Source organism: Bombyx mori, chromosome 9 (genome assembly GCF_030269925.1).
Source record: "Bombyx mori chromosome 9, ASM3026992v2".
Classification (NCBI taxonomy): Eukaryota; Metazoa; Arthropoda; class Insecta; order Lepidoptera; family Bombycidae; genus Bombyx; species Bombyx mori.
This window is the reverse complement of record NC_085115.1, coordinates 12,291,016-12,304,179: the sequence shown is the minus strand read 5'-3', so window position 1 is coordinate 12,304,179 and position 13,164 is coordinate 12,291,016. Positions and strand designations below refer to the sequence as shown.

The 13,164-nt window shown below is 35.0% G+C and overlaps 2 protein-coding genes across 5 annotated transcripts; one reads left to right on the top strand and one right to left on the bottom strand.

The window, feature by feature from the left end:
- Positions 1–2,810: 2,810 nt before the first annotated feature.
- On the bottom strand, positions 2,811–8,149 carry LOC119630429 (uncharacterized). Of its 4 annotated transcripts, none has more exons than XM_062670176.1 (6): positions 7,411–8,149; positions 6,756–6,976; positions 6,405–6,497; positions 6,207–6,299; positions 5,441–5,509; positions 2,811–5,353 (listed from the first exon to the last, which is right to left on the bottom strand). In XM_062670176.1, exons 1-6 carry the CDS (start codon positions 7,422–7,424, stop codon positions 3,195–3,197), a joined length of 2,649 nt encoding a protein of 882 aa, XP_062526160.1. In that variant the 5' UTR covers positions 7,425–8,149; the 3' UTR covers positions 2,811–3,194. The 4 variants fall into 4 exon arrangements, with proteins under 4 accessions (XP_062526160.1, XP_037875753.2, XP_062526161.1 ...); XM_038019825.2 differs by having other exon boundaries at positions 7,415–8,149; XM_062670177.1 differs by lacking the exon at positions 6,405–6,497.
- On the top strand, positions 8,143–12,864 carry LOC101746444 (uncharacterized). Its single transcript, XM_021351266.2, has 5 exons — positions 8,143–8,640; positions 8,735–8,857; positions 9,600–9,746; positions 10,725–10,946; positions 11,988–12,864. Exons 1-5 carry the CDS (start codon positions 8,179–8,181, stop codon positions 12,252–12,254), a joined length of 1,221 nt encoding a protein of 406 aa, XP_021206941.2. The 5' UTR covers positions 8,143–8,178; the 3' UTR covers positions 12,255–12,864.
- Positions 12,865–13,164: the final 300 nt, after the last annotated feature.

Below are 13,164 nucleotides of genomic sequence, written 5' to 3'. Positions count from 1 at the left end.
GGACTTTATAAATTAATTGAGACATTGAGAAGACTATAAAAATGGTGAAATTGTCTGAAGAATGAAACTGACTGTTCTGAAATGAAATGTGTGCATTTAGAACAGGTGAAATAGTGTCCAATAGTAATCAGTGGAAGAACTGGTATATGAACCTGAAGAAATAAAAAAATAAACAATTCATACGATTTCGCATTCCCACCAAAAGTTCATAATACAATAACAAATTACATAGACCTATATACTATATATAGATATATATATTGGTTTCATACTTCAGTACAAATTACATGGTTTAAGTATTATTGACAAAGAATGACGGAACGTGTGGAATTTATAGCTCGTAGTCTAAGATTTATTTAAGGCTTAAAGGTCTCGTTACCACACCATTAAAAAATTCAAGATTTTTTTTTAAATGTTTTTATTTACTGCTTAGGTGTGTGGCTACGATGCTCGGCAGCAACGCGTCCTGGAAGGCGATGCTCGACTTCTGCGAGTCCACCATCTCGCAGAAGGAGGCGGCGGAGCGAGAGAGGGAGAGCTCTTCCCTTTCCGCACCGATCCGTCGCCGTCGAGCCGGGGGCCGGAGGCGGGAATACGCCCGTACGTCCCGGCCCCTGTAGGTAGCGGCCTCCCCCCGGTGAAGGTCAAGGGGCGACCTGAGGGGGTGAGGCCGCGCGGCGCGCTACCAGCACTCTAGCGCGCTGCCGTGGAGTGAATAGAGCGACCGGTCGACGGTGTATCGCGTCCCGACCCGGCAGGCTGGTTCTGGTCCAGCGGGGTATTCCGGGACACCAGCGGCACCGTCTGGGCGGCCCGACGGGCTGCCGTACCGAGACGGCCGACGTTTCAGAGCCTTCGATTCGCCTCGAAGGCTCCGTCGGCTGGGCGTCCTTGGGGTGAGCCGCGCCGTCTGGTTGTAGTGTTGACCGCGGTAGCCCCCCTACCTCATCCGGGTTCTGACCTCGGAGGGGATCGGACGTCGGGTGTAAGAGTGCAGGGGAGTCGTTTAGTGGGTGGGCTCTAAAATCCTTGGGCCCGCGGTCTGCTCACAACACCATGCAGATCGTTGAGTCTCACATACCCCGCGCGCCCCATTTGCGCGGGGACCTCGTAGGAGGTTCGGCTCTCTACCCGAAAAAAAAAAAAAAAAAAAAAAAAAAAAAGGTGTGTGGACGAGCTCACAGCCCACCTGGTGTTAAATGGTTTCTGGAGCCCAAAGACATCTACGACGTAAATACGCCACCCACCTTGAAATATAAGTTCTAAGATCTCAAGTATAGTTACAACTACTGCCCCACCCTTCAAACCAAAACGCATTACTGTTTCACGGTAGAAAATAGACAGGGTGGTGGTACCTACTTGCGTGCACTCACAAGAGGTTCTACCACAAATGGAGGTCCCATCACCAATTTACAACCTATACTATATTTACGTGGCATCTAGGTACAGCTCGACCAAGCTAAGTTTGCACCTCGGTTTGAAAAAAGGACTCGCTATGACTTTAAAAATGTAAACAAATGTTTGTTAGATTTTACTTTGCATTTATTGTTTTTAATAATATATTATACATAGGTACATTAGAATATAGCGATATCGGGTTTTTGTATTAAGAACACCCGGGCGTTCTTGCACTTTTTAAATTTGTATCCCAATTGCTCAGTAATAATTTTCCTTTATGTTTCTTTATCAGGATTATGTTTCTCCTTTCACTGTGTATCACCTTTCCTTTCATTTTGTTGCCCACAACAATCCTCTCGAAGTAAAAGAAAATGAACGTTAAGCGTTCAGTAACAACTTTTCAACAAAAACTTAACAAAAATAGTCCAATAATATAACTAAACTTCAACAAAAAACCTAACAAGAACAGTTCAAAAATTTAAAATTCAACGTATAGGGAGACCAAAACTCGTATGATGCGTGTCGGCGACAAAGATGCTAACCGTACTGACGCGACAGGGCGATCGCGGGAAGGTGAGCGGGGAAGCGGGCGGACCACTGCATTCCAGCGAGGTGCAAACTTAGCTTGGTCGAGTTGTAGATATCTACTAAATACCTAATTTATTAATTTGTGATATTAATCTATGCTATAAACTTCTTGGCGGGAACGCGAGGAGTGAAGTTGTGTGATTTTTTTATTTTGTCTATTTAGTGTTTCTTCAGGTGTAAATGTGTAATGCGGCGGTTTATTAACTGTTTAATATCTGTGAAAGTGCACAAATGTGGGGAAATGAAACAAAGCCGCTAAACGTAACTTCTCGGGATCCTCCAAAAAGTCAACTGAAAAAGTCTCAGTAAATGACCACCATTTTACTGAGATTATATTTCATTTCGTTTTCATTTCATTTCATACCATGTTTCATATTAAACAACTTAATTTCATTTCATAATATCATTCTTCATATAAAAAAGATTTCATTAAAATTATTTAATAAAAGACTTGACCTAAAGGTCTTAGTTACCAGGTCATAAAATCCCTAAAAATTGGTTGTACGAGAGAATAGAGATAGGTAGAAAGATAGAAAAAATAGTTTCCAGTCAAAGAGTATATAATCACTACGTTATAAGAGTCCGCACTTCATAGTAAACGTTACAAAATGAAAATGTATGGGATCAGATCCGATCTGGTGACAACATTAAAACAACCACAGACTACAAAAATCCTACCACTGTCAAAAATAGTGATGGGCATTAATATCGATGTCCAATAAATAATGATGCGAATATTATCGATATTTTTGTCGATATCGAATGCAGGCAAGGATTGCATATTGAAATAAAAACTTTATTATTTTAAAAGAAATAAAACAATGTTTTATTACTTAGTATAATTTTAATGAAATTTGTAAGTAGAATTTTAACGCTTACAAAAAATTTTAAGTTTGTATCGGAAATGTTTAATTTTTATTTTACAATATAAACCAATATTTACTTAATTTTATGCAAGGTACAATAAGTATACATGTAGAGGTTTTCAACCTTGTTTTATAATGTTATAACGAACTAGGTTTTGAAAATTTTTGTGCTAAATAAAAAACAATTCGTTTCTATTTCCATTTGAAGAGTAAATTTTTAAAAACTTCTATTTTATAATAGTAAAAAAATAAAGTTCTAAATCTCTAAATGTATACTTTTTTTGAACTCAAACCCGAAGTTAACTTCTTTCTACAAAAAACAAATAAAAACTAATTATGTAATTATCTTGAAACACCATATTGTTGACCCCTTTTGTTCGCGTCCGCCAAATCCTCTTCCTTTGAAACTTGCTTTAAATTAATTATCTGGCACTGTCGCCGAATCAGCATTAGAGCCAATTTTGTAAACAATAAGTCTGACATTTGTTGACGATGATTAATGCATAGCCACTCTGTATTACAATTTGAATAAAATATAGTAATTGTCCACTGGCAAATATTGTTATTATGTAGGTTAGGGATACAAAACTGTTCAAAATTTGTAACCGCAGTGTGTACAGTTTGACACAACTGCAATGATGGATATGTCAAACATTTCTTATCTTGCCACCACTCCCTTAATTTAATTAAATCATAAATCTTATTTTCCTCTGGATCTGCAACTGTCAAAGTTTCTCTACAGACCTGGCAATCATTTTTTTTTAGAATAACAGAAGCTAGATATCCACTTATATAGACCACTGGTTGATTTGAAATTTTTGCTAGGTCACATACTATTTCTTTATATTCTTCTTCTTCAGGTATACTGAGAACCGGGTTGTCTTCCTCATTTTCATTTTCTGTGGAAACATGACTAGGAGACTCATTAATATCTTGACCTTGATCATCTTCGTCTTTAAACCCAAAAACTAAATCATGAAAATCCGTCATGAGTTCCTTTTTGTCTTCTTCACAATTGGAGTTTTTGCTGTGAGGGGCGGTAAGTCCTGATATTATAGAGGTTTTCATAGCTGCTATAAATGTAGAACACGTCGGATGCTTGTTTGTTTGACCATGCTGTCTTATTAACCCAAATAAATTTTCTAATGCATCCTGGTTTAACTGCCGTAGATTCAAATACTTATATCCTAAATCCTGAACTTCCAGCCAAATATCACGCAGCGATTTTAATGATATAATGTAGCCTTGAACACACTTTACATTTTTTGCTTCCACGCCATTATGGTTGAAAAATGTTAAAGTAGACAGTTGCTTTCTATATTCTGTCCAAACAGCTAAATGGTCAGTTTTAGCAGATACGTTTTCCCGTATACCTTTTTTTACGTCAGCATGTCCTGATGGCCCATTTGTATAATCAAAAAGTTTATTGAATTTTTCAATTAACAAAGCAGTCTGTAATATTTCATCTGATCGGTGTACATTTTCCACATTCGTAGCTAATAATTTAAGAACAGCAGCCACTGTTTGGCTAAATATTTGTGCGGCATACTTAACTTTCATTTTAGCTCTGTACTTTGGTTGTACATGAGTTGATTTGAGTTTGCTAAGATATAAAAAATTTCTATTTCGTTCCTCTACCTCAACTAAATGGCTCCATTGACCTTTCAATTCTCCCATTTTCAGAAATCCTTGTTTTAAAAAGTTATTTCTCAGTGATTTTAATAAATGTGGAATATCATAAATTATATAAATTTTTTTATTTTCAAATTCAAAATAATTATGTCCACCATTGTTCCACTCCTTTAACAGACTTAATGCTCCCATATTGGTGGGCGCTTGATCACATATTGTTGATAAAACTTGAAATCCCGAGTTAGTAATTTCTTTAATTATATCTTTTATTAAAACTGCTAATTTTTCTGAAGATACTGTGCCTCTTATGAAATAGAATGCCAGCGGTTGTTTAATTTTTCTCCCAATACCTTGTAACATGAAGACTAAGGCATGATTTGCTAGCTCATCTTTCCTCTCATATCCATAATCGATAAACCCTTCCACTTTATCTGTGGCTTCGCTATAAGTTAACCTTTCTTTTAACGCTATTTCATCAAAGACTAGCGAACATAATTTTGCTCTTATTTTTTTAATGGGAGCTAGTTTTTTCAGGTGGTCAAGTACAGCTGTATTTAAACCTGGCTCAACAGGTATTTTTTTCATTAATTTTTGCAATGTTTTGATACTCGGAAATGGTGCGAGATATCGCAGATATCGGTAAGCTTTTGGTGAACGCTTGAAGATGGCTAATGCTGATATTTTATTTTTAATAGTCCAGCGTTTGCCTTGTGACTTACGCTTTTGATTTATCAACGCAGACGTGACAATTTCTTTTAGAAACTCTGACGATAAATTGTCTATTAGTTTCGCGCTCTTTTTTAATGATGCCAATGTGCACTTTGTTTTTCTCAATTCACTTAAGAGCTTCCTTTTCCGTGGTGTAACATCTAAAACAAAAAAATTACATTAATACTTATTGACCAATCGTTAAAAGTGGTGCTATAAGTAGATGGAGTTAATAATACAAAACTCACCAACATCTTCTAATTTTCTTTTTCTTATTTGACTTTCACTTTCTTTCCGCTGGCTTCCTTTGGTGACGTCTGTAAAAATATATGAAGTACAATAGAATTAGTATGTATTATAATCTTATTATATTTTATTTATTTATAAGGGAAACCAACAGTACAATACAAATAAACAATATTAAAAAAAATAGCTAAAACAATAACTAAACATGTTGTATCACTACATAGTTAAAACAAAGTCGCTTTCTCTGTCCCTATATCTATCTGTCTGTCCTTATGTATGCTTAAATCTTTAAAACTACGCAACGGATTTTGATGCGGTTTTTTTTAATAGATAGAGTGATTGAAGAGGAAAGTTTATATGTATAATAACATCCATTAAATAGTGGAGAAATCAATAATTAATGACAGTTTCCTAAGCGAAGCGAGGGCGGGTCGCTAGTTGTTAAATAAACACAACCAGAACCATACGCTGAAAAAATTATATTCATTTATTTAAACTAGACTTTCGGCTGTGGCTTCTCCCGCATGGGATTCGGTTATATCGCATGTCCCTGTACTATCACTTGATAATAGTATTTTGTGTCCTTTCTCTGTCTACAAATTGTCTGTGCCAAATTTCATCAAAATGGGTTCAGTGGCTTAGACGTGAAAGTGTAATAGACAGACAAGTTACTTTCGCATTTATAATATTAGTAGGAATTTTGAACTATTTTTACAGATCTTCGTTACAACTAAAATTTAGAATTGCTTTCATGAAATCGATTCTTACTTTTCTCTAGACTGCTAGACTGACTTGAGGATGTTGGCATTGAAGTACAAGGAACAGCCTGAACCTCAAACTGGCCTTGTGGGGTGACATCAGCTGAAAATTAAATTAATTATTTTAAATTATTACACATGTCTATTAAGATTAAAATTTAGTATTTCTTTTCTTGCTGATATAAATTTAAACAATCCTGATTCTCACTTTTCTCTAGACCGCTAGGCTGACTTGAGGATGCTGGCATCAAAGCACTAGGAACGGCCTGAACCTCGAACTGGCCTTGTGGGGTGACATCCGCTGATATAAAAACATACATTTTTTAATTTACTTTGAATTATTCTACACTCAAGAGCATGTTGAATTTCAAAGTGTGGTCTAGATATAAATGGACTTAGAAACTATCTTTGGTCCATGCAGTAGACATATGTGCGAGAAGTGAGCATTTTAGGTACCAACTGAGCTAACACAAATTTTTACATAGTATAAATTTTTATACACAAAAAAAATTTCAATCCTGTAAAAAATGTACAAAATGGAAAATATGTACCCAATTACCTTGCGAGTTGAGTTGCAAAAATTGAAGAAGAATTTCATCTCTCAATGGTGGCAGTGTCAAGTTCAGTTTGGGTACAGCTCGTTTTTTTAAGCGCTTCTTTGATTTTGTAAAGTCTCGTCTTGAGAAATGTGCTTCACAAACATGTTTTAAATCATGTAGCATATGTACTTGAAGATAAGCCAGATCTTCTTTGCCAACCATCTTTACCCATTGTTTACATCTAAAATTCAAAATGAGCGTTAGTTTTACTACTAAATTAAAATAGGTCTTGTTATAAACTAAAATATATACATTTTTCAAATTTAAGTATCTATTATTTACTGAAGTATTTTTTAATAGCTGTGCCCACAATACCTTGCATACTTTTATCCCCTATTTCTTATTGTTATTTTACCCCCTCGAGGGTGAAGATTTAAAAACTTAAAATTACATTATTATTTACATATATCTGACTAGAAGCAAAAAAATCAATCATCATCAAAAAGTTTCAAGGTTCTAGATTAAAAAATTACGAATTTCCATACAAACTTTGTCATATTTATTTATATCTAATCAACAGCCTAAATAATAAGTTTCAAGATTCTAAAAATGACGATACTTCCATACCCCTTTCAACCCATCTACTAAAGAAATTCAAATAAGGAGTTCACTTACTCACCTATTGACATCCAGAGGAAACCTTGCGAAAAACCGTTTTTCAGTAAGATGTCTTTCTTTGATACCACAAACTTCACAAGTACGATGAGTATCAGGCATGTTAAAAAGTTTGCAAAAGGCGCAAAAAATTTAAACAACACAGGAGTCAGTTTCTCAACAACAATAACTTACAATTTACAAACAAAAACAAGACCAAACAGGAGGAGTAAATTTCTTAACAGCAAATATTAAAATTAACACGAAAAAAAAAACACGTTACAAAATCATTTTGTGAACAAAGTCTTTTCTCGAAAAATATCAACGTGAACTTATAAGCGATATTAAAAAATTAAAATGCCATTTAGTTTTTTAAATAACTCAATGTGTTATTCATCAAAACCAAATGAATAAACGACAAAACAAACAAAAACAACAAAGCTTAACCGGCATTTTGTTTAGTGTTGCCATAAGGAAATTTACATTTTTCTATAGCTAGGTGCGTAATGCCAATTTAGCGCACTAATTAACGCGTTAAGACGCAGGAGTAGTAGTAGCATTACAGAAATGCAAAGAAAACTATATTATTAATAAAAATAAGTAAAGAGAACGTACGGTTTGTTTTCAAATTCAATGTTCACGTATTGATAAAAATTACTATGACTCTGTTAAACCAATTAGCTCGGTAACACTGTGTTGTGTCACAACTTCGGATCTCATCCCATATAAAAAAAATATGTATGGGAGATTCCACCCACTGTTTCCAGTTTCCAAAGTTTTCTGGTAAATATGGATAAAAACACAAACTTAATCAATCAGATTCATAAGTGCTTGTTACCAAAACTTTCTAAAGGAATAGATGAAACAGAAAATCCCATTGAATATGAAATTAGACTTAAAAATCTAAGAGACAATCTGGATAAACTAAATATTTTATTGAATGATATAGATCTCAGAGAATGTCCTGTTAGCTCTACAATATTGAGTAATATCATAATATTATATGAAGAAATAAAAAGTACTGGTAATTGGAATACTGAAGAATGCAAGGAGTACATAAAGCCTTTAGATAAATCTTTTGAAATTTTATATGGTTTCCCATTAAATCAAATCTTGTATATAAATATTTTTGATAAGAAAGATATTTTCAATGTATGCATTAAAATTCTACATGAAAAAATAACTGTAGACAGTCTAAAGAAGTATCCAAGCCTTGTAGAAGTTTATTCTTCATTAGTAGAAAAAGTAAAGGTAAGTATATCAATTCAAAAATCTCTTTATTGTATTTGTTTTATTGAGTATGCCAATGAAGATATAAATGTAAATTAAAGTATTCATATTTTAGGAATATGATGTTGATGTTAATCCGAGTACAGTATTACCATTATCTTTAATATTAATGGATGATTATTTAGAAAGCAATAAACTGAAGGGATTACGGTGCTGTTCAGCAACATTGAGGTGTTTGGTAAGTATATTATAATCAGTTTGCTGTAATTATATAATGTAATGTAAAATCTTCTACATGTCACAAGATCTCTTAGTAGGATATTGCTTTTTAGACAAAATATATTCAATACAATTCCTGTATCAGCAATATTCATAAATGTAATTTAAAGACAGCTTAATTCTGGCTATATAGCCATATAGTATATACTAATGTACTGAGATCATTTACTTTATGCAAGAATTCATGGGAAATTTTCTATAGAATAATGGAAATTATGCCTCTATAATTACCAAGTTGAATTTAATAAATAAGATTTTCATTACCTTACTGTAACCAAAACTGAAAATTGATAGATTTCATTCTGAGGAGAGAATTAGGGAAATTTAAAAATTGCTATGAACATTTTTTAATTGTTGCAATATGATTAGAAAGCAGTTCCCTAAGGAGGTATACAGTACATCCAAATTGGTGTCTAAAATGCTCCAAACATTCTGCATCTTCTAACTGTTGTAAAATGTAATCTGTAATCTTTATAATGACTTAAAAGTAATTATTTTTTTACCTGCATATTCTCATATTAAGCAATCAATTTAAGCAAAACATTGATTTTTTTAACCCATCACATGGGGCGAATTAAGGTATAATTAATTATACATTAATATATTAAGGAATAATTATTCAATCTAAGCATAGGGTTTATGTTCAGGAATTCTATCATTACAATTTCGGCTTCCGGAATATCGTATTTATTTATTTTCAGACAACAGAACATTTTATGCAAGGAAATTATTATGAAGTAATATATTGTAGCCTTAAAAAATTAACAACTGAGAAGAATATTGAAATTACAAAACTCATCTTTGAATGCCTCTTACAATTACTACAAGTTCTGCCTTCTGACCCACAGGTACCTTTTTTCAAATATTTTTCTAACATAAATAAGGAAAGAGAACATTCGTGAAGACGAAATGAATTAGGAACCTAAAATAAATGGATACTATTAATATGTTGTTATATTAATAGCATGGGTAGGCCTCCCACAAGGTGGACCTATTGAGGTTAGCGGAGATCCGCTGGATGCAGGCAGCGCAGGACCGGTCTTTGTGGCGAGGTTTGGGGGAGGCCTATGCCCAGCAGTGGATGTCCATGGGCTGATAGAATAGAATAGAATAGAATGTTGTTTTGGTACGATCATATTATTTCGTACAAAACGATTTTAAAATTATTTCAATTATGATTGAGTATTTAGTATCAATATTTATCTCGATTTAAATTCACTCGAGGTCGAGGTCCTTGGGGTGGCGCTGCGAGTCTAGTTGTAGTGTTGACCGCGGGAACCCCCCCCCTACTCCGACCGGGTTCTGCCCCGGAAGGAGACCCGACGTCGGGTGTGAGAATGCCCCTGCATTGTGTCGTTTGGTGCGGTAAGGCCCTAAAAATATCCTTAGACCCGCGGTCTGCTCCCAACATCAGCAGATCGTCAAACCCCACATACCCCGCGTGTCCTTTATGCGCGGATCCTCGTAGGAGTTTCGGCCCTCGGCCCGAAAAAAAGAAAAAATGTTATGAAGAAATTGTACCAGTGTATGCAGTACCAGCCGACTTTTACTGGTAGTAGGGCATACTCTAAGCCCGCACGGGCAGTTTCCACATCTACGAGTGCGGGTTGAATGGTACTGCCTATTTCTGCCGCAAAGCAGACATGTGTTCCATGTCGATGGACGGGTTAGCAATTGAGACTTCGTCTCAAGGCGGGTGGGTGACGCTACGTTGACTTTACGTTGTGACGTCTATTGGCTCCAGTAGCCATTTAACATTAAGTGGGCCGTGAGCCCGTTCTCCCACCTACGCAATAATAATGAAATTGAATAACATTTTATTTCAGTATCTGAAACTAGAAGACGTATATGCAGTAATTTTAGATGAATTGTATATAACATCGAATCTCTATAGGAAAGCGGAATGTTTTAAGTTTACCAAATGCATTATACAGATGCATGGTGTGAATTGTGTCAGTAGAAAGATGTTTTTGTCTATAATAATAGATAACCTTGATGTTTGTACTAATGATGCTGTTGCCGATATATTACTGTCGGAGACTTTGGAGGTAAGGAAAATATTTGTTGACTTTTGTAATTTAATTTGATAAGTATTTTAATTGATTGAATCTCACTATGCTAAAACCCACATTGTTAGAAGTACAAGTTTACTGGTGGTAGGACCTCTTGTGAGTTCGCGCGGGTGGGTACCACCACCCTGCCTATTTCTACCGTGAAGCAGTAATGCGTTTCGGTTTGAAGGGCGGGGCAGCCGTTGTAACTATACTGAGATCTTAGAACTTATATCTCAAGATGGGTGGCGCATTTACGTTGTGGATGTCTATGGGCTCCAGTAACCACTTAACACCAGCTCGTCCACCCACCTAAGCAATAAAAAAAAAACATCCCAACTTCTTCCGTTCGAACCATTTCTAGCTTTCTTACAGTAGCAACGATTGGGATCGAGTATTTTTCGAGTTTACTTTGGCGATTGGTCTTCTAAATATTCTAAATCGCGAATCAACTTTTTAATCCCTTTTTTAAATAGAAAATTACATGCGTGTTCTGTCCAAGAATTTATATTATATACATATTATGTATTCTATCGATATACGAAGATAATGGTCTTACGAATCGCAGACTTAAAACTGATAATGGCATCTACATTGAGAAGTATGAGAAACCACACACCAGGCGGTTTTGTTTCTATTCCTCAAAACGGTAGAACATTTTCATGGTACTCTTTGACTTTCGAATTTATTGTATTTTTTGTGTAGGTATATTTTGCCTGAGTTGTTTTTTTCGTTGTATGATATGTATAGTGGAATCGAATATAATATAATTAGTATCTACTAGTTCTCTAATGAAGCTAAATTCTTATTTCAAAGTACGACATACGTGTAAGAACTAAATGGAAAGATCCCTGTTACCTGATCACGACCTTGTCTTTTTTGTTCGGCTATTGGTCAGAAGATCCCCGGCTACTTTGACTCTCTTCTCATCAGTTTCTCTTGTCTATATTTTCAGTCATCGATACCGATGAATCGAAAAGGATTTTCAGGTCCGCCATCATCAGACTATAGTTATATTCATCATTAATTTATTTTCAGTGTCTCGAGACTTGGATACGGTATTGTTGGTGCATTTGGAAATTATCATCAGACCACAAAGTGCTCTCTATTCTATTCAAAGTTTTATATACATGTAAAGAAAAGTGTTTGTTGTCAAAAATTCAAAACCTAATACAGACTTTGATTTCTTTGTGTAATGTTGAAGACCAGAAAAAGATTCGGAACAGTCTTGAGATATCTCCAGAAATGACAAACCCCGACTTTATTGAAGCCGTTCAATCAATTAAAAATAAGATTGTTGTATAAAAACTTTTTTCATTAAAAGCTATGGTATAACAACTCGCTAATCAGTGGTCGTATTTTGAACCCGCACGGTTAGGTACCAGGTTCCTATTCCACCTATATCTGCGCGAAGGAATTGCGTTTCAGCTTAGTGACGGATAACCGTTGCACTACAAGTGGAGAAATCAAACTACTTCCTCAAGGTGGATGGCGGCTTTCATGATATCGTCAAAAGTGTTCGGTGACCACTCAATACCAGACTGGTAACTTCGTAGCTGCTCATCTGCAATAATTTAAAAAGAAAATGAAGAATGCAGAATGTTAAATCGATCATAATGTTGAACTTCCATCGAGAATACTCAAAAGATCATGAAATTCACCACGGAAATGTAGAAACTACAATCACAAGAAAATGTAGAAGAAAATTAATCCCAAGTTATTGACATGTGAGAAAAGTGGTCGAATACTGAAGAAGACATACTGCTTGTAAATGAATGAATTAATTTTATTTATTTATTTATTACTATTTGAAATTTATTGTACAAGAAACAACCTAGCATAAATGTGAGTATTTGTTCCTGCAGACGAAAGTCAGAGTGAAATAAAACAGCTTTTAGAAGAAGGAAAGTTATAAACATGAAGTTTTAATTTATATATACATATACCATATAATGTATTTTGAAAAATTAGTACCCGCCTGGGGGGTTCGAACACCGGTGCATCGCTAGATACGAATGCACCGGAACATCTTATCCTTTAGGCCACGACGACTTCAAAATGCACTATTGATGTTTGTTTGGAATATTCCAATCTTAAAATATTAATTTATAATTATAGAACCCATCTTTAGTGTCATGCTACAGGGTATCGGGTTGCATGTGTTCCGTCACTCTTGTCGCATTTTTTCAGTTGTATGAATATACCTTTTCTATAG